General features: G+C 36.1%; 1 protein-coding gene across 1 annotated transcript in view; it reads left to right on the top strand.

Moving 5' to 3' along the window:
- The window catches only part of TTC27 (tetratricopeptide repeat domain 27), a 120648-nt gene extending 99579 nt beyond the window's left edge, over window positions 1-21069 (top strand). Inside the window, exons 14-20 of the mRNA XM_027900836.1 lie at window positions 1242-1340; window positions 3029-3081; window positions 6775-6940; window positions 13066-13263; window positions 16840-16951; window positions 17542-17642; window positions 20829-21069. Coding sequence (XP_027756637.1) covers window positions 1242-1340; window positions 3029-3081; window positions 6775-6940; window positions 13066-13263; window positions 16840-16951; window positions 17542-17642; window positions 20829-20951 — 852 coding nt within the window. The 3' untranslated portion in view covers window positions 20952-21069. The remainder of the gene's footprint in view (window positions 1-1241; window positions 1341-3028; window positions 3082-6774; window positions 6941-13065; window positions 13264-16839; window positions 16952-17541; window positions 17643-20828) is intronic.
- The last annotated feature ends 589 nt before the right edge of the window (window positions 21070-21658 follow it).

The following is a 21658-nucleotide window of genomic DNA, read 5'->3' as shown; positions in this document are numbered from 1 at the left end:
TTTAAGGGCATTGTCCAAATACCTCTTAAACACTGGCAGGCTTGGGGCATCAACCACCTCTCTAGTGGTTTTGTTTTTTTTTTTTTTTTTTTTTTTTTTTTTTTACTGAGAGTGGTCAAACACTAGAACAACCTGTTCCAGTGTTTGACTACTTTCAGAAAAAAAAATCAACTTCCTAATGTCCAGTCTAAACCTCCCCTGGTGCAACTTTGAACCATTTCCACATGTCCTACCACTGGACAGCAGACTGTCTGTGGGTCAGCAGTGAGCCCTGGCAGCCAAGAGGGCACCCAGCATTCCTGGGACACATCAGATACAGCAGAACCAGCAGGTCCAAAGAGCTGATTATCCTCTTGCATGCAGTGTTGGTGCAGTCTCACCTTGAGCACTGTGTGCAGTTCTGGGCCCCACAGATTAAGAAGGATGTGAAGGTCTTTAAAAGCATCCAGGGGAGAGCAACAAAGCTGGTGAAAAGGGCTGACTGAAAGAAGTGTCCTATGAGGAGCGACCGAGGACTTGGGGCTTGTCTAGTTTGGAGAAAAGGAAGCTGAGATGTGACCTCTTTGGTCTCTACAGCTTCCTGAGTAGGGGGAGTGGAGAAGGGATGTGCTGAGCTCTTCTCCCTGGTTGAATCTGTGTGGATGAGAGGTATTTGGTTGTAACAACTAAAGAATTTAAATACAAGATTATTGATTATTGAACTGGTAAAGTTCTGTTCTCTGTGCAAGGCATTACTTAAGTAATGCCTATCTGTCTCTTGCCGGGGCCAAGCGAGCTTGGACGGTGGCAGCGAGGTCCTCAGGACGTAGATGGATTGCCTTACAGGGCTAAGGAGCTCCATCTGCTTGGGGAATCGAACCCGGGCCTCGGTGGTGACAGCACCGTTTAACCTAATCATAATACTACAAAGTGAATGTGCATTTTTTGTAGGTTAAAGCAAAATATGCAAATTTCTAAATAGCTATTACTTTCTTCTCTAAACAAAGATGCAGTGTTAAAGAGCACTTCAGAAATGGTTATGAGGTCTTTATGGAGTCAACCTTTGTTTATCCATATGTATTAAAAGTTTGAACATAAAGTTTTCCTTTATTCTACCTATGGGATATTATTTTTCCAGTACAATAGTATTATAGCTGAAGGCCGGGAAAAATCAACAAGAGTTGTGTTCATCCAGGCAAAATTATTTATTTTATGCAGAAATATTTACATATATATGTGACCATTGATTTTTTTCTCTCCAGCTAGGTGTATGGTTTTCCTTGGGCTGTGCATACATTGCTTTAGAAGGCTATGAAGGTGCTGCCAAAGCATTTCAGCGCTGTGTGACATTGGAACCAGATGTATGTACTTTTGAACAAGCAATTCAGATGGTTTATCTAAAAGCAACAAGGATGTTTTCATTATAAACAAGCAAGGCAATAACGAAAAACTTGTTTAAACCTTAGCCCTTTGAATAAATTAAACTTGTGCATGAAGGATATATATTTTTGTCATGAAGCATCAAAAAAATACTTGCCCAATACTGAACTTTGTCCAAATATGAGTGTGTAAATGTTGAAATATGTTTACAAAATTCCTTTATGCTTGCATAACTTGCTGAATCAGAGAAAAGAGAATGAGTAGTTGTGAGGAGAACTAAAAAGAGAGAGAAAACAAAAAATTAAATTAAAATACCTAGTCCTTTAGGTAATCAAATTCTCTTGGGAAAAAAAAAAGGCCAAATAAATTGTGTGACAGGTAGGTTTGTGACTATATAGTTCATGAGCACAGGGGAAACAGAACTTAGCCATTTTTTCAGGATGCAGGGCGTGCAAGTATATACTGTTGCTGTTTCACTGTGCATTGTGATAGTGGAGGTGTCAGCTGGAACAGCTCTCAGGAATAAACTGGCAATACTTTCATCAAAAGGCCTGACTGCCAGCATGTTGCTTGCTTAGAGTTAATGACACCTATGTGATAGAAACTATTATTCATTCTTTTCTCTTAAAGAGTGAGAATAAGAGAGCAATGAAAGGTGACAGAGTATTCTTATTTCTTTGTTATAAAACTAAATAAGTTTCTTGGGGAAAAAAATGTATATATGGACAGCTCTGTATTTAAATGGAATTCTTGTTTTATATATTGAGGTGTTTTTTCTTGTTCAGTACAGTAGATTTACTTCCAAGCAGATACTAAAATTGTGTTCACTTATCTCTTTAGTGTCTGCATTTAATTGTATTCATTTGACCAAGCCAACTGACTTCTCAGTGGCTTAAGTGGTATTTATGAGTGAAGGATGCTGGGCTGACTCTTAGTTATGGAGGTGAAATCTGTCTTCTGCAGCAATGTAGTGACCATTTTTATTAATTAAGTCTCAGAAAGGTTTCCCAACATGATTAAAATGCTCCTTAAACCTGAGGATAGCCTTCAGTACCAGAGTAGATTTCAATGCTATGCTCAGGTTCTGTTCTTCAAATCTCCTCCAGTTGTGGCTTTGCCAAATTCAGTGGTGGGGCTTCACATTTACAGCAGTGTAAGGCAACGGGCAGGAATCATCTCTCTACATGGCTCTGCAGGTTTTATTTGTTTGCCTGAGATGCACTGGGGGACATTCAGATCATTTTTTATCAGTAACAGAGAGTGGTGCAGGTAAGTAGCTTCCAGCTTGTGAGAAGTGATGAGCTGCTGGCAGCAATGACCTTTCCAGACTTCCCAGCTAGATCCAGAAGAGGATACCTGTTTACAGATTAGACTGAAGGCAAGAGCTGGCTTAGACTAAGTTATAACAGTGTATTCCAACAACAAGGCAGCTAATTGGTATTTAAATAACTGATTCTTGGTGATGTAGTGAGTGTATTTATTCATGTATTTCAATTTTCATAAAATAATTTGTATTTCAATGTAATATTTAACTGCCTTGTAGAAAAAATGTGTCAATGTGTGTGATTAGCAAAATCAATGATATTTGTTAGTAGTTTAATTTATGTACTTTTATCAAGTAAGCACAACATAAGTGAATAAATTTTTGATGCTTCTTTTATCATTCTAGAATGCTGAGGCCTGGAACAATTTGTCAACTGCTTATATCAGATTAAAACAGAAGTAAGTACTTCAAAAGGATTAGAAGATACTGCTACCAAAACAAATAACTGGAATTTCCTTTTTTTGATATTAAGGTTTTTATTCTTATAAGGTACTTACCTCATATTTTGTAATTCTTAGCCCTTCAGTTCCCTGTCCCAGGTTAACTCACTGGTAACTATTTCATTTCACAGGAAATAGCTTCATAAGCTTTATACAAGTAGCAACCCCTCTCTACTGTTTTTTCTTGTTAAAAGTATTTATGATGTAGTAAGTACAACCAGTGCAAAGCATTCATAATAAAATTGAAAACTGATTTGACTGTGAAGCTAAGAAGATAGGTCCATTTCAAGCAAACTATATATTCAGACCCATGTAGTTTCATAGTATATTATTCTCAGTAGATTTAAGGGAAAACCAGACAGTTTGGTTTTTGTATTACAAAAGTAGATGGCAATCTGCACACATGCTAGCTTGCTTGTTCTTTTCCCTCTTTGTATTTAAAATCAGCATAATGAAAGTTTACCTGAAAGAACTTAATATTTAAGAATTTTCACATTATAACTTCTCCCCAAAGAATGAAACAAAAGAATACAATAAATTATTTTTAAAACCTCTACTGGAAACCTGACATCAGTTTATATGATTATGCAGTCAAGAGGCAAAATAAAAAAAGAGAAAGAATAGTAAGTTTACATAAAAGGGTAAATTTATAAACATACATAGTGGGAAGTAATATCACTAATGAAATCATGAGATTGATATGCTAATGGGAGCAGTAGGGAGGAGAAAATAAAGGTTAGAATAACTACACAAGGCTAAAAAGTAATAGAAGTCAAGAGCTTGTTTTAACTTTTCAGTAGTTCCTTTCATCTTCATCAGTGCCTTGAGTATGTCCAGTTCATTGTTTTGGATGACATGTGATTGATTGCTCGTTTTCCATAAGGTTTAAAATGTCATGTGCTCAGTGTACTGCCTTATGCTTGTTTCATAAAAGTGACTTTAATCAAAATAATTTTTCTGTCCATCTAGACTAAGACTGTGTATAAGGTCGTTTAACTCACTCTCAAAACAGAGAATATCTGTAGCAGTACTTTTCAGAATAATTTACAGAGGGGACTGAGTGGTGGTGAAAGTTTAAATTCTTATTTTTCAAACCTGCCAGCAAAAAAAAACCTAAAATTGAGTGTGCATTTAAAAAAGGAAGACAAAGTAAGCTATTTAAATTAAGTAATTTTTAAAAATCAATTTTTACTCCACCATACTGTTAAATCAGGCCCACTCATGGATTGTCTTTGGCCAAGGCTTGGCAGAGTCTCATACAACAGACAAATATAAAATGTTTACATTTTTTTGAAAAGTGTATGCAAACAATTTGCTAACACCCAAAGGAGAGGGGTTTTGTTGTGTTTTGAAGTTGTTTGCTTTATAAGACTCCACAAGTTTTGTGTATTCTGAATTTCCTTCAGAAAAATTAGTTGTGATGAAAACAGACTCTATGATTTGGTTTACCAGAAAAACTTTTTTGAGTGCCAGGAGGTCCTTGAAATCTAGGTCTTGGATTGCTCAGAACAAACTGGAACTGGCCCTCTGTCCTTTGGGTGAAAGATTCCTGTTTTCCAAGATAGGATAATACATTGGTACAGCTACTGTTTCCTGTTTGGATATGATTTGGTTTAACTGGTTAAGGATAATCTATCATTATATAATTGGGTAAATACATAGGAGATTTGTTTTGAGAATCTAGATGCCTTTATTAGCATCACAGGAGTGATGATTTGTGGAATACGTCTTCCATCCCATCCCTTTGGTATCTTGATTACATTTCACATTTGCATCTTAATGGCATCTGCCCTTCTGAGAATTTATTAACTTTTTTAGGAAGATGTGACACATGATGCAGGCTAATCCTGCAGATGTTGAAAAGCAATTGCTGAAACAGTTTCTCAGTGGGGTACATCAGTCATCTTCCAACCTGTCAGAGAGCTGCAGCAGATCCCAGCTTTCATTGTAGCAAAATCCACAGAGGAAGGAGCAGGTCTCTGTTCTTTTCTAATACAATCTATCAAAATCAGAGTCCAAAATCTCTGAGTGAAGTGAATTTTTTAATTGTAGAGGAGACTCAACTGTTCATACATTTACTCCTCAGCGTTATGTCTATCAATATATCAGGAATAGAGAGAGAGAAACAGAGAGTGAATGTGGAAAGATCCTGCCTGTGGACTGCTCTGCTATAGCTATGCCAAATTATCTGTTTTCCTTACATAATTTTTTTCTTGCAATCTGCTCTCGTCATGTGTATTTAGTAACTTTTTTAATACTGTGGGCTTAGATTGGCAGTTATTGGCATTTTTCCCTCACCCAGCCATTCCAAACATTTAATGGCCTGATCAGCTAGTCAGATATTACCTTTTCCTGGCTGAGATATTTACGCTCTCTTGGATCCTCTTTTTGAAACTCCACCAACAATTTCTTTGAGCTTTCTTTAGAGACAGCACTTTTAACAACTTACCCAAGCAATAGAATAGAGCAAGTGAACTGCAAGTTTTGATAACAGGCCATCTTTATCTGATATTTATTAAGAAGAGATTTATTGTCATGTCTTCCCAATGTAGATTTTTTTACCAACCCAGAAAAACACTGTTACAGGTTTTTATTTAAAGAAATCTGTTCCTTTGTGGTTTTTTTACATATCATGACTGTCCAACAGAGAGTACTTTTCCATCTCTTAGAAAGAACCATATCATTGCAATTCTCCAGCAAAGCTTTTTTTAAAGTTTCAAATTTATTGCGACTTCTGGCAGTGATTTTAAAGCTTTAAACAGTAAGGACACAGACCTTACCACCATCTACTTCAGGTGGCATGTTCCTTACCAGAGAATGCCATTACTTCTCTCTTTTGGTAAGGGAATGGTCAAGAGTTGCCTGCAGGGGATCCATATGAAAAAACAAAGATGCTTTGTAACTTCATAGTGATTTTATAGGAATTGTGCTGTCCAGCTTTATTCCATAAAACCTGCTCCTGTGAGATGGTTCACTGGGCAGCACCTTTGGAGAAGGACCCCTAATAAATAGTGTTTGAGCTGCTCTGACACATTTGTACTGAGCAATGCAGCATCAGGGAACAGAGAGTGTAAGTAAACCTTCCAGCTGACCTAAGGCAAAAAAACCAGTTAAACATGCTCAGCTTCTGTGCAATGGACATGCATATTTACCATGTGCAAATGTTTAAAATAAATCACAAAAAGCTGTGAAGTAACCTTCTTTTGTATGATGAAATAAGTTGGTATCATTCTGCATCTGCTATGAACTCAGTGATTTTCTATTTTTCAATGTGTTACAACTGCAGCATGAGTAAGATTGTTTTCTCATGGTTCCAGTTAAAAATTCAGAAAGGACAATATTGACATAGATGGCACAATTATGATGAATTTTTGTCAAAAAATAATTATGAGAGCTAACAAAAATTACCTAGTTCAGACTACAGAGTGTACTGTTTTGAATGAACTAATAGAAAGTAATTTGCAGAAGGGATTATCAATATTGTAAGTGATGAATAATAGTTTTTACATTGAACTGTTTTCTAAATGTATTTTTTTTTAAATAAGCAGCTTATTATGTGATGCAATGCCAAGTGATTGTAGTCTAGAAATCTTCTATGATCAAAATTTAATATAGAATCTTAATTTCTATCCTATTTTTATTATTGATTAGGATCAAAGCATTTCGAACCCTTCAAGAAGCTCTCAAGTGCAACTATGAGCACTGGCAAATATGGGAGAACTATCTTCTCACCAGTACAGATGTTGGAGAGTTTTCAGAGGCAATTAAAGCTTATCACCGGCTCATGGACTTAAGAGAAAAGTACAAGGATACACAGGTCAGGAAGTTTTCATATTTAGTCGTCCTGTATGTTCATTAATTTTTCTTCTGAGGCAGAGAGAGATTACTGATAGCTACTGATAGTGATATCAGTAATGACAGTGTGCATACCAGTGAAGCTATGTAGGCAAGTGATTTAATTTTTGGAGATTTGTACTGTAAGAATAAATGTTTAAAATAAAAGTGGACAACCCCAAAAACCTTTACATCCTGATTGCAGATTGCAGACTTCATCAAAGGACAAACATGAGCCTTGCAGTTTTAAGATCTATTTTTATATGAAACACTACGTATAACCCCCTCTTTCCATATTGTTCCCACATGTCGCAGTATCAGAAATAATACAAATTGTTTAGTTTGAAGAAAGATAATCTTTTTCCATGTGTTTGAAAATTCCACAAATGAGCCTTTGAAAGTAAATTGAAGGCATTAAAGTCGTAACATTGATTCTTAATAACCAGAACAAAGAAAAATAAAAGAGGTATTTTGCTCATCTTTCACTGTAGTTCAGTGAAGTTCAGTTAACTTTTGTGTTTGTAAATGTATGCTCTCGACAAAATCCAGAGAACCTACTTCAACAGCTTCAGCTGAGATGTTACCCTGCCTGAAACCAGGTTCTGATCCAAGGAGGGTTCTGTACACTCAGTGAAAACAGCAAGGTGAATCTGAAAGGCAAGCCAAAGAATCCCTTAAGCATAGCAGTGAAACACCTCCAAAATCCCTTGCAAAATTAATGCACCTGGTTGAAAAGCTTATGAGTTCTTAGGGAGATTGTGTGTAGAACCAAGGTAAGAGGAAACAGCTGCTGCTGGTCATGGAACCCAGGAGTATGTTTTGGGTTTTGTCCCATAAAAAATAGCTTTCCTGGATCTTGTGAATTTGAGTCCAGTGATGAGTAGAGAAAACAGATAGAATTAGTTATGATTGTGGAAACATCTTGCTTGGTCATAGGGAGGCAGAGATGTTAAACACTTTTTTCAGATTACTTTTTAATAATAAGTTGTACGTTACTGCAATACTTTCTACTATAAAGCCAGTCATGCAAGGATAACATTCTATCCTAATAAAATCTTTTAGGTTTGATATAGCTAATATTACAAGGTCTTAAACTCTCTTTGCGCTAAAAAATGCCTATGGAAAATAATCTTTATGTGCTAAAGATTAATGTGTTTTACAACTACAGTACTGTAGTACTGGTAGGGCCTCTCATGGAACATCTTGTAGATGGTTGGCTTTTTTCAATCAATTTTTTTTCCCAATTGTTAGTTTAAATAGCATTTCTAGGGGTGGTCTACTGTGTTATTTTAAACAGATTGACAGCTGACTAGGAATAGAACCTTCTACATGTATTTGCCCATTTTAAATATTTTGAGATGATACAGACTCCTATTACTGTTATTCATCAAATTCTGTGTAGTATATTTTGTTAAAATATTTGGGAATATTGCACTAAATTTCTATTTTTGTTGTATAACTCTTTTTTCATCTTGTTCTCATTCAACTTTTATAATTTTTACAGAAGCATATATATGCTCTCTTCCCTAAATTTTTTTTCATCCTAATTTTAACTTTGACTTCTGATATGTGAAGTGTTTTATGGGTTTCATTGTAATTTGTAATACAGTTTCCTCAATTAGAAGGATTTTACTATTTTGCCAAGAAAAACCTCAGAGCCTCATTAAAGAATTTCAGAAAGACTTTAATCAATTTTCTTACAAGGAAGAGAAGAGCATTTCCATGGCAAAACAAAAAAGCATATAAAAATAAAAGCTTGTGCTGAGATTGTTTACAGAGCTCACAATTAATTGCTGAGCCTCTCCAGTTTGCCAAATGGACTGTTTTAAATAGAGATGATCTGTATAACTGCCTTGTGCAATTGTATTTTAACAATGTAAAATAATAAACACGAGTAAATGGAAACATACACCTTTGTTTCCATGCAGCATAGTGTGATCTTCTCTAAGGTTATATTTAGTATTTGTAGTCATTGTAGATTTTAATGGATAGACTACTAAGCTAGATGACGTGGTGGTGAGAAAGAAGGTAGGAATTAAAAGAAAAAATATCCACAAGTCTGGAAGAAACAAGTTATCGATTCTGGTTCTTTGTGAAAACAGAAAGCCAATGACCAATTGCTTTTAGCATAATCATTGTTGCAGAATACCTCTTGTGAGACTGAATGCATCAATTACAAGAATGCAATTGAATATATAATTTGAAATGTCTTTGATTTCTGTAGTTACATCAGACTATTTTATTTCAGAATAGTATGAAGTCATATTTTTAAATCACTAATTTCTTCTAATAACAGTAAAGCATTCAGATCTTCATCTGGAATTCTGTTAGGCCATTGGTGTCTTTTGTGACACTCTTCTGAGTACAGAAGGTTTGGGAAATTTTGCTTCTAAGCTATTTTAGTTATTTAACAATGTCATGCTTGTGGCAAAGGTTCTGAGATCATGATGTCATGAGGCTTGAAGATATGTATGTACAGATTCTGCAGACAGAATTGAACACAGAAAGGCTAAAAGGCTCTTTATATGTAAAGAAGCAACAATGCAATAAAAGATTACAGCAAAGAACATAGTTGCAAGTGTTTTAATTTCCTAGCATTCCACATAAATGTTAAAAGCATGCTTTCTTACCTTCCCTCCTTACTGATTCTTAAAACTCTTCACGTTTCCGTATTTCTTTTAATGTACACGAACCTCCTGAGAAATAAACCTGGAAAACATTTAATATACATGTTATGTAATAAAATACGAAGGCTCACTGAATTATCTGTAGTTTCCACTGGTAGAACAGTCACTCAAAAGTACCCAAGGAAAAAGCCTTACTTCTTGTAATCATCAATTTAGTCTCTGAATTATTAGTATGAGCTAGTAAATGTATCTGAAACATTTCTGCAACTGCTAATCATACGACTCTCAATCACTTGCGTGCTTTGGAGGCAGTCAGCCTTTTTTACCTGGAAAGTTGCAGTTTGGTGAATAACAAAACTATTTTGTGGGTGGAAAAGCTGTGTTGGTGCACTGGTTCAGAACCCAAATCTTCATTACGTACTGTCAAAGAATACGAATGCAATAGTGTGGACAAAGGGTTCCACCGTGCAATTCTGTGTTATTGAGATTCTAGCGAAGTTTTTCTCTTAAGCTCTCGATAAAGTAGCATCCTCATTTCAATGGTTTGTATTGCCAAACTGTTTCTAACGAAAGGCCACGAGGACATGTTCCAAAGGGAGTTTGAAAAAATGAGGGTAGGAATTAAAATTTCTGGAGCTCTGTTTCTTTTAAGGAGCTCACTAATGACAATTATCTTTATTATAAAACCTTTCATTTGGAAGGGATGCAGGGAGGGCTCACAGACTGCAAATTTGTTGTTTTGGATCTGGTATCTGAGGGTTTTCTTATTTCTTGAGCACTGTCAAGTTTGATTAGTATTAAGGAAGCTTCTAAAAATGATTTGACCAAGAGAATTTTTATGTGAAAGGAGTTGTTTGGAGAGCAATTGTGGAATGAGATTAACTGATGACAATCACAGCATTTATAAATTATTTGGTTTGTTTCGAAGGTTTTGTCTCATGGTGTCTTTTGTTCAGTTTTTAATGAACACACATTATATACAAAAGCAAAGGAGAAGGAGGAAATGCAGATAGTGTGATGTCAACAAACACAAACTCTGCTCAGTGGTCATATGGAGCCCAGTTCATTAAAAGAGACATGAAAAAAACCCAAATGAACAAACAAAAAAAAAGCTCTATTGCCTGTTGGGATCCTGGGTAACAGCATTGCTTTAGGAGTTTATTATGTATGGCAGTTTAAAATTTCTCAAAGATACAAATTTTAACACTTAGGACAACCATCTAAAATGGAAAGCTCTGCTGCAGTGCTACTTTTTGATGATTAGCACAATTCACTTGCAGTTTGAAATAACTTCATTTAACAACCGGGCACAACCAAGCATTAATGATTCATTACTGTTTAATGGGCCCTTTAATCCGGGTTTTGACACTAGTTTCATTTTCAGTGCTGTAGTGCTAAAACTTACATGAAAAAAGAGATGGATTGTTATGATGAAAGTGTAAGCAAAGTCAGAACTCGATGAGAATATGGATAATTTTTCAGTTGCTAAATCCTACTAACTAAGGACATTTTTTTTCTTTGTGTGCAAACAAAATATCATTGGCTCTAAAACTTTTGATGACTATACATAATATTTATGGGAAGTAACTTTTTTGACCTTGAGGAAAAATTTTGTTAAACTGACAAGTCATACATCTATGTACGAATCCTCAGGAACACTTCTTGACCCTTGTCAAAAGAGAACACAGTTGAATGTTTCTTCTTACACCTCTTATGTTTGTTTTTTTTATTATTAGAACGCGGTAGTAATGGAAATATCAACACTTGTTGGTGTTTTACTAGCAAATCATTATAGAAGATCTCATTCATTTAATAACGGGATTTAGCTCCTCATGTTCCAAATCACGAATATAATGTGAATTTCAGAACTTTGGGACTATTAATAGTTGATCATATTTTCTATTATCTAAGGTGACTCATAAGAGTAGTTGAAAATAAAAGAAAGAACAGCTAGTTTGTCATATAATTTTATAAAGGCTGTAAGCTACTGTTATGGTTTTGGCAGGGATGTACAGATGCTAATATGATATTGTATCATCTGTGAAAAGGTAGATGTATAATTATTTTCACTTTTTCTATTGCATGTATTTATTGAATAACAGTTTCTGCCATTTTGATTGATTTGGGTTGTTCTGTCAAAGTTGTTTTAGGAAAATGACATATCACAAATGCTAAACTTCACATGTTTTTATTTTAAGTGCCAAATACTTGGATATTCTCGTAATATTTACATTACTTTCTGCCAGTGAATTGCATCTTGATGTGTGAGGATGCACCCCATCCTACTTTTGCTAGAGCAGTGGTATATTTCTGTGGTTTGTGGCTAATCACAGGTTATCTTTGAAATTCGTTTTATTACTATCTTGATATTAATATTGCTATAAATGTGATTTCATTTTAAGTATTAGTGTCACGTGGACAAAAATGTTGAAGCTTTAAAGTTGCCAAATGACAGACTCACAAGTTAGGAAGTACCATTATGAAGGTGTTTGTGAGACTTTTACTGGCCTATCTTCAATGCATGCCTCGAGACTTCCATTTTGTTTTTATCCTTATTTCTTCCACAGTCTCTATGTCTCATGCAATGCACAGAAGGGGTATTACCCACTTAATAAACCACAGCTTTTCTGGGTTTTGTTGTCTTCTAATTCACCATATGATCTACGGTCTTAATTTACATGTGCAGTTTCTGATTTTATTAAGAAGGAAGTGAGGCAAAGTGAAACTGTTGTCTAATTTTCAGTGTCCAGTTTGGGACATAAAGCCTCACAATTTTTTCAGGGATACCTGGTATTATGTAGCATTTCATACAGGCAAACCCAAGCTCCCATTGAGTTCAGCAGCAGCTGCTCATGCTCAGCATTTCCACGGGTCACATCCCACATTATCAAGCCTGTGACTCAGAAAAGGTGGCCATTAATGAGTACTTGTAAAAGAGTTTGATGGAACTGACTTCACTAGTAATTTACCAGAAGTGCATTATGAACAGGGTTTCCCAAGGTGATACTCAGTTACTTTTCAGTTTCCATCTTGCCCACTGTACATCTTTCACTTTCTGCAGTTATTTAAATAGAGTCCTGTAAGCAACAGTGTCTTCCATTACCTGAATGGATGGTTCCATTCCAGTTTGGTTCAGCCTCTTTACTGATCTTTTTAGAACTGTATTATGAGATGAAACTATCTCTTGGATGCTGCCACAATTTCTTTTACCGTTACTTGTCACACAAGTCTGTTCAAGTAACCCAAATTTCTGCCTTAGGTCTTTGACCTCTTTATATTCACCAACATAGAATCTTATAGATGAGGTTTTTAATCAGTTGAATTACTCCCCTAATAATGTATTTCTGAGTAAATTCTCTACTTGTCATATGGTACTGTATTTGTATTTTACTGAACCATTAGGAGGGATCAAATATGCCATTATATATATTGCTGTTGATTTGAGTTAAAATAAAAACTTTCTCCTACTGCTTTTTTTAAGGTGCTGGCTATTCTGGTCAGAGCAGTAGTGGATGGTATGGCAGATCGTGCTGGAGATGCAGCAAGTGGATTGAAGGGGAAATTGCAAGAGCTCTTGGGCAGAGTCACTTCACGAGTGACAAATGATGGGGCCATCTGGAGACTTTACGCCCAACTTTATGGAAATGGAGAGAATGATAATGGGGAAGATATTGAAAAGGTAAGTGTGTTGTGAGGCATATACCTTTTTACACTTCTGATAGAAACCTTCTGTTTTCCAACAGACTATAGTGCTTGCTATAGTAAACCATGCCCTTGTTCCAGACGTGTTTTGCTTTAGTGTTTTTATAAGCTCATTTTCTGCTTTTCGTGTTCCTACAGAACACATTTTTGTTACAACAGGGGCAGGATGTTTTACATCAGTCTATGTGCATTAAAAAAAAAAATCTCTTTTTTATTACCAGTTTTTCAATTTGAAACATCCTATCATAGCATATGTGCATTGTCCTGGATTTGTATTCTGAAACTTCTTGGCAGCAATTTAATGTCTGTAATCTCATGGTGGTGTGGGTTTTTTTTTTTTAAATTGGAGTCTTTGATTCTGGAGACAAGATATTGCAGCTTCTGAAAAAAAAAAAAAAAAAAAAGGGTCTTAAAAGCATGAGCCAGCAGCAACATAAGCCATCTGTATTCTACTTTGCAATCACTAAGGGAAAATACATTTTAAATAGTCTGTACTACAGTTAGAGTTCCCACATTAAAAAATGTTTTGGCCTTAATTAGCTGAAAATGGAATCAAATAATAGTATTAATTCTGTTGAACCATTAGTTTCTCTCTGTTTTTCTCAACCTGTTGCTGGTTTTGCTATCTCTTGTCCTTATCGCTTCTAGGGAATCAAATTGATTGCATTTCCAAAATAACCGCTCTGCGCTCCTACGAGTGCTTAGCTTGTTGTATGCTGGAGTGTGCTTTGCATTTGATGTTAAATTTCCAAAATTCAAATAGCTTTGCACACTCCAAAAATACTTAAGGGTTATCAGATCTTCACTGAAGCTGAAAATACACAAGGTTGGCATTCAGTATGTGTGCCCTAAGCAGGGTATGCCTTTGGCGGAGGCAAAAATGTCTATCTGGAGGATTGCTTGTTGCTTGATATCAGGCATATTAGGAGGATGGTTGGACCTACAAATTGTATGACTGTGGGCTTAAACTTATATAGGGGCCTTGCTCGTTGTCTCTTTGTGCTTTGCCCTGTCAGAAGTCTTGTTTTGTCATTGCTGCTGTCTGTTATATCTCCAATTCTTATGTTTTTTCCTTCCCTCTTTTTCTTTACAGCTGAAGTAAAAGGGATTTGGCCTTCTTAGAATTCAGAAATACAGACACTGCAATATCCTGTAATATATCCTCAAATTCTTACTCAGACATGCAAAGTAGCAGAGGCCCTGTCTATACTGTAAATGTAATCATTTCAGAATCTGGTTACATCACAGTACTTTTTACTATCCCAGTTAAAAACGTGGTTTCAATTTGTAGAGTAGACAGGACTTAAACTGTGTTTCCTAATCAGACTGGTTATGGAACATGCTTACAGTCAGTCCCTGCAAGACGGAGTGATGTTTATAAATACTTTAGGTATGCTTACACGTATATCCAAGTATTCTGGTGTGACGGAAGCATAGATACAGATCATGAGAGAGCAAAACTGCCTACAGCCACAGTATACATTAACTTACAGTGTAAAAATTCATTTCCAAAACACGAAATAATCACTGATTTCTGATATCACATTATAAAACCAGTATTTGTTTGCTTCACTGCCATAGGCACCATCATGTGTCAGTCAGATATTCAGTGAAGATAGCTGTCTATAGAAAAATTCTAGATGGAGAGTTGCAGTTTTCCACCCACATTTATAATGCAAAAATTCAATGAATTCTGAAAGGTCCTTATTTACTATATTTTGGCATCATAGGACAAAGAGATGGGAAGAGATCTTTAACAGTGTCACATACCTCCTTACAAATGTAGGGTTTGACCTTTGCTCCATACCCTTCTATTCTGCACCTTGTATAATGCAGGTTTAATTATATTTAACCAATTTATTGCCTAACATTGCATTTGAAAGAACAATCTTGTATTTCTGGCTATTGTAAAGGGTGGTTTGGTTGTTGTTTTGCTTTTTTTTTTTTTTTTTTTTTTTTTTTTTTTTTTTTTTTTTTTTTTTTTTTTTTTTTTTTTTTTTTTTTTTTTTTTTTTTTTTTTTTTTTTTTTTTTTTTTTTTTTTTTTTTTTTTTTTTTTTTTTTTTTTAAATTTTCTGCTCTGCTGCTATATCTATATGCCACATGAATCATTAGACTATATTTACAATTCGCAACACTGCTTTGTAAATTGAATCAAAGTCAGACAAGGTTTACAAGTTAGGAGTGTAAAACTACTGAAGCGTTGAGTTGGTAGGGGTTTTATTTTTTTTTTCTTTACCTTAACATATATTTACCCTCATGCTTCAGGGTATCTGAACTGCCACCTCATTCAGTACTTCTTTCTTCCCTATGCTGAATGCAGTCCAGTCCACACCTTTCCCACCAAGGAATCTTTCCAACCTACAAGTTTCCCGCTGATCCATACCAAGGCTATGAAACCCCTCTGTTCCTTGAACTTTCCCCAGCTCATACTGTTTCCTTTCAGGATAAATCCAGGTTCCAGAAGTGCAAACAAACAGCCCATAAGATTTTGAATTCTTTCCCCTCCTTGACATCTGTCAGCAAACCCCCCCTGATTTGCTGCCCTGACTCAGACATGTGCAGACTGAAATCAGACTGCTGTAAAAACTGCTGTTCCTTGTCTTGGAAGTTCTTGCCTCTACTGGCCAGAACTGCTACCAGTTATAACCTAGGTTGTTATGAAAAAATATAATTCACTCTGGTTAATATCCCTTTACTGCAATTTACAAAAGCATGAGCAGTTCAGTTACCTGTGCCATAGTGATTGAAATTCCAGTGGGAGAGAAGGGTAGAAGCTTCTGCGGTGGCACCCCCCAAATTCAGAAGTCTTTATTATGCTCATGTGTATGTATCACACTGAAAATTAGTTTTTCTTTTATATGATATTTAAACTCTTTAAAAAGATAACTGGAGAGTTTTCATCGAACCAAGCCATGCATGTAACTTCTAGTATGTATTTGTTTCATGTTTGTGATGCCGTAGAAAGAAAACAAAACTCAAAAAATTAATTTCTTCTGCTTAAGTTTTTCTTTTTTTTTTTTTTTAACTTAATGAGACCCTCCTTCCCTATTGTTTACATTTATTTTTCCTGCTCACACTGAGAACCAGAGCAGTTAGGCAGCTAATAGCTGCATCTGTAAAATATTTTATTTGCCAAGAATACATATACAGGAAGAAAGCTTTGATGTACTCAGTTACAATTTTTTTAGGTACAGATTATCTGCTATTCAAAGTGTGAATGCAAGTATTTTTCTGTTTTTCATGTGCATTTCATTACGATGAGTTGGCAAACATGGGTCACATCCATCAGTCTAGACAGATTTTTAAAAGATAAAAATTAGACACGTTGCTTTATATGCCTCTCATACTTGAGATGCAGTATTGGTGAAGAACATCTGTGTTACAGCTGGCGCTCACTGTTGCAGAGGACAGTACTCCAACTCGCAGGAAATCAAGCATAGGAAAGATATATTCATTTTCCAGGTTGACTGTTAGTTTCATAGATACTTAAAACTAAATTAGTCTCCTAGTTTGTTTTCGCACATACTGATTTTTTTTTTTTCCTCCTTGCAGTCACTGCAGTGTCTCACTAAAGCACATAAATGTGAAGTGCAGTCGAGTGATTGGGAGAAAGATGTTTCTTCTTTTAAGGAAGTGGTAAAAGGAGCCATAGAGATTGCACATGGTATGTTCACCTGAAAAGAAATTTTATTATTCATGAATAGTGTAACAAATATTTATTAAGCTTAGTGGCAAAATAATATTCTCCTTTACCCATTATATTTATTCCTACTATTGGAAGTCCTGTAACTGAGAGTATCATCCTGATAGTGCAGACAAAAATATACTTGGAATGAGGCAGAAATTGTGTGGGGTGAGTCAGTAAACATATGACTGGTAAACATGGAATCAATTAATTTAATGATCTCTCAACTTCATAATGCAAGTGAAAATGCAGTTCATCTCAGTCCTCAGATATTCACATAAGTTGTTTGATTGAATGTGCCAGTCAGGAGATGGATAAAACTTCAATTTGGTAAGATTATTCACTGTTCTGTGATATTTATGTTTAAGGAAGATACATATACCTTTTGAATTCAGAGTTATCTTCCTAATATTACTTGACACTTTTTTTCTTCATGTTTCTTTTTGGGTATATTACATTTAAAAATTGCCTGTGGAAGTTACCAAAATCTTTAAATGTTTTTGTTTAAAGATTATTGCTAGAGTGATAATGATTTTTTGTTTTGGGGTCCTTCTGTATTTTGATTCTAGTGGCTATAAAATGCAGTAAGAACAAATCTAATCATCAGGAAGCTTTGCAGATACTTTCTTCAGCTCGACTCAACTTACGTGGCTTGTCATCCAAAGCAAAGGTAGGAATGTTTGAAAGGTAGGAATTTTTTTTTTTTTGAAAGCTAGGAATCTTTGTTCTGTTGCCAGAAATCATTTCTCTGTGTTGAATCAATTATAGATCAAATATGCCTGTCTCAGTGCATCATCAAGTGAATATTCATCTCTATGCTGTTAAGGATTCCAGTTTTAAGTAAACTTTTATTTCCCTTCTTCCTGCTAGGCTTTGACTGAATAAACTAGTTAAGAAGCAGCATTGACATTTTAGACTAAGTTAGAATATTACTTAACATTTTGGGCAAACTGAACTGAGCGTTTGAAAGAAATCAGTCATTTCAAAGACCTACTTTTTATATGAGTGGTCATGGGAGAGACAGGGCAGTCTCGGAAAGAAGGGATCTAAACCTGCAGAAAGAATCAAAATGTGTCAGGACTACTTTGTGTCACTTGAAGTGTTTTAAAAAGATTTGTTTACTAAAAGATAAAACTCATTTTTAATCTGGTTTTCAGGGATACCCTACCAGTTTAGATATTAATTACTTGGAAATTGTCATCATATTTGAATCATCTGTTTTCGTTCAAAATACACTTCATGTCTTAAAGAGGAATTCTTCCTCCCTGTGGAAGGGGGTTAGCAATTGTGAATTATAGAGCATGAGTTTTATAACGTGTGCTTGTGTTACAAAGTGTTGATTAATCATCAGTGTGCTAAACTTGGCTCACTCTCTTTTAAGTCCTTTAATTTTAAGGATAAAAACCTAGGAAAGTTGCTTAAGTGGACACAAGCTGAATTTGTTACTCTGCTTTTAGATACTGGCATAGGTAAGACTTTGGAATGTGTTGAAAAAAGCCACAACATTTGCTTTGTTGTGACTCACAAAATGTATTTTGAGTTTCTTTCCTTTTTCCTTTTTTCCTTGGATTTTTTTTTTTTTTTGCATATTACTGTACAGAAAGCAAGACTATGTGACATAAATTATAAGAATGCGAGTACAAGTAGTTTATATTAGGAAAAATCATGCGATATCTTAAAGATGCATGAGACTAGTAAATTGTACTCTTAATTTCTCAAGGCACTAATAAAAAGAACATCTATACTATTGGCAGATAATGCTGCCTATAAGTTTTATAGTACTTCTGAGAAAACTGACATGTTAGAGAGATTAAGTTGTTTATGTGACCTCACTGTTTTTGTATCCTTTCCAAGATGCCATCTTAATTTTAATTTGAACCCATATTGAATTTTCAAAGTGTGTTGTAGTTTAAAAACTCAGTCATCTTCTGTCAGTTCGAATGAACAAACAGTTTATCACTGTTTACGCCTGTCCAAGCTTGACTGCAGCATCTCCTTTTGCTGCCCTATGAGTCAATGCGAGCGTGGGATTTTTTTTTTCATTTTTTCGTTTAATAGAGAAAAGCACTTTAAAAATGGGCTAAGAGCAGACTTCACTAGTTAAGATTTCTGAAGGAACAAAAGAACAGTGAAGGTAACTTTTAAAAGGTAAAATTCCAAAATGTTGTAGTCATTGCATGCGATTGGAACAAGTCAGTAGTTTTTTTAACAGGTGAAACAATGTTGCTTCTCAGACTTCTTGTCTTTCCTGGGATCTCCATCTTTGACATTTGAGCTCTGGTGTTGTGCTGGACTCGCAAATGCACCCACAGTCTGCAACTCAGAAATGGGTTGTTCATGGGCTTCTTTCTGGATAGAGCCTTCTGGGCAGCCACATGCTGGGGCAAAGAGCTCAGTGGGCTCTCTTCTGCTCCTTGCCCCCACGCAGCATTTGGATCTGACAGGTGGGGTCTGTGAAAAAGAGAAAGATTATGGAGATGTATCATAAGTGCATTAAATGTGGGAACTGTTTTGGGGAAAGAATGATGGTGCGTGAAACCCCCCCAGCTCTCTTTAACTGGGGCAGGAGGGGGGAGGGGAGAAAGAACAAATAATTATATTATCCTGATTTATTTAGATGTCTTAGCCAGAAAGAACCAAACTTTTCTATCACGTTCCCAGTGTGAGGTTTTGGGGCTGAAAGTTAGAGAAGTTTCTGTACTTGCAGCACGAACATGTTCCTGTTTTTATGTAAGATGTTCCTTTTTTCGGAACAACACTGTTTGGGGGCACATTAAAAACCTTGATTCAAGCCTTTTAAGAGCATTTTTGTTTATATGCGTATCTTTATTGTCCCATTTTGCTTTGATGATGTAATGATGTACAGATGTACTCTGGAGCAACTTTTGTTTTCTTGGTTTGTTTTTGTCTCTAAATGTAGGCTTTGTGTTTGTGTCAAATGAAGTGTGAATCACTCTCTCTTTACATAATAAAGGCAAAACATATGTTTGGGTGTCACCCCTTCCCCTTGTTTTCGTGGAGTGGTACCACAAGCAACCTCAGCATTATTCGAGTCAAATGACAGGTCCTGATCTTGCAGTAGCAACATGTTCAGGTGCAGCATGCACAAAGCTCCCGTCAGGGCTTGCATATCTCCAGGCTTTAGGCCAGCCATGTAACATTGCTTTCCCTGTGAATAGATGAAGATTATGATTGCTCACAAGTTAGCTGCTTTGCTTTTTTGTCTTCAAGAACAATCTATTTTTATTGTTCTATAGTGTTTTGTTTTCTCTTTTATAACTTAATTACATGCGGGTGAATGTCTCTACCCATGCATGTCTGGACATCAAATGTCAAAAAGTATTTGTTTGAGAGTTTGGAGGAAATTATGCTACAGAATATGACACTGGGGAAAATGGTCATTAAAGTTCACAACTAATTTATCAGAAGTGGGCTTGTGAACTGCAGTGACAGCATGCACGAAAAAAGTCTCATGAAAAAAGTTTCATGAAAAAAGTCCTTTACTGCCAATGGAATCAGAAGTCAGCACAGGCAGTCAGGTCAGAACAGAAACCCAGTGTCCACAGGAGGATTCTTCCTCTTGGGCAAAATAGCAAATGTGTGGCACAGCTTTCAGATCTCTGTATGTGTCTATATATATGTGTGTGTGTGTGTGTGTGTGCACCTTCTGTTAATTAGCCACGAAATGGACTTTTATTAGAGAGAGATGCCATCATAGTTAGCAAAAATGTGAAACACAGTATAGGGGTGATGAGCTTCCTGTATTCTGTCTCTACACTGAAATAGAGGAACTCTATGTGTATTTTTAAAGTAATAATTTATGAAGTACTTATAAGTATTTCTTTTTGTCATGCAGCAACTTTTCGTAGATGTAACAAGTAATGAGGTTCGCAGTGAGATAGCTGATGAGGTGACAGCTATGGACAACATGATTGCTGAACTTCAGGAACTGAGCAACCAGCTGAGAGACCAGTGCTGACATATGGACCAGATTTTGTGACAGGAAGACAATAATGACATGTTTCTTTTGCCACTGCTTTTACTGATGAAATGGTAGCAATTCTCAGGCAACAACACTCTCAATAAACATTTTTCTGTATAGTGCTGTTCTTGTGGTCAGCTTTCTTTAGAGTTCAGTCTACCTTTTAAGATTCTTTCAGATCTGGCCGTGCTGTCTGACCAAGTTGCGTGTTTCGGTTCCTCAGCCCTAGATTTTCTGGAAGAGAGCTACTGGTATTTGTAAGGCGATTATGGAGGATTAGTTCCGCCTGCCTGCCTCTCACCCGGGCGCCGGGATGCCGCGGGATGCCCCACCCAGGTTGCCCTGAGGGAGCGGGGCAGGCGCTGGGCCGGAGGGATGGAGAATCAGCCCTCCTCAGCAGAGGTGGGAGCTGAGCCCAGCTTACTGCCCACTGAGGGGGGCTGTGGGCAGGGCCGGGCCCTGAGGTGGCTCGGTAGGTCGTCTCAGCACTTTCCAGTTTAATTTGGTGTTAATTAATTACAGGGTGGGAGTGGGGTCCTGCGAGCAAGAATTTATTCTTTTTTGTTATTCTTGTAATACAGGCGAAGTAGCAGGCTGTTTGTTGCATTACGATTCACAAACATATTAGTTAAAGGAGTGTTAGTTTATTCAAATATACATAACTTTTGTCCCACAAGCAATAGACTGGAACTTCATTTGGGCTT

This window comes from Empidonax traillii, unplaced genomic scaffold, assembly GCF_003031625.1.
Source record: "Empidonax traillii isolate 1590-97213 ecotype Southwest subspecies unplaced genomic scaffold, ASM303162v1 scaffold753:size306327, whole genome shotgun sequence".
In the NCBI taxonomy this organism is placed as follows: Eukaryota; Metazoa; Chordata; class Aves; order Passeriformes; family Tyrannidae; genus Empidonax; species Empidonax traillii.
The sequence above is the reverse complement of the archived record's forward strand: the minus strand, read 5'-3'. Positions and strand labels throughout refer to the sequence as shown.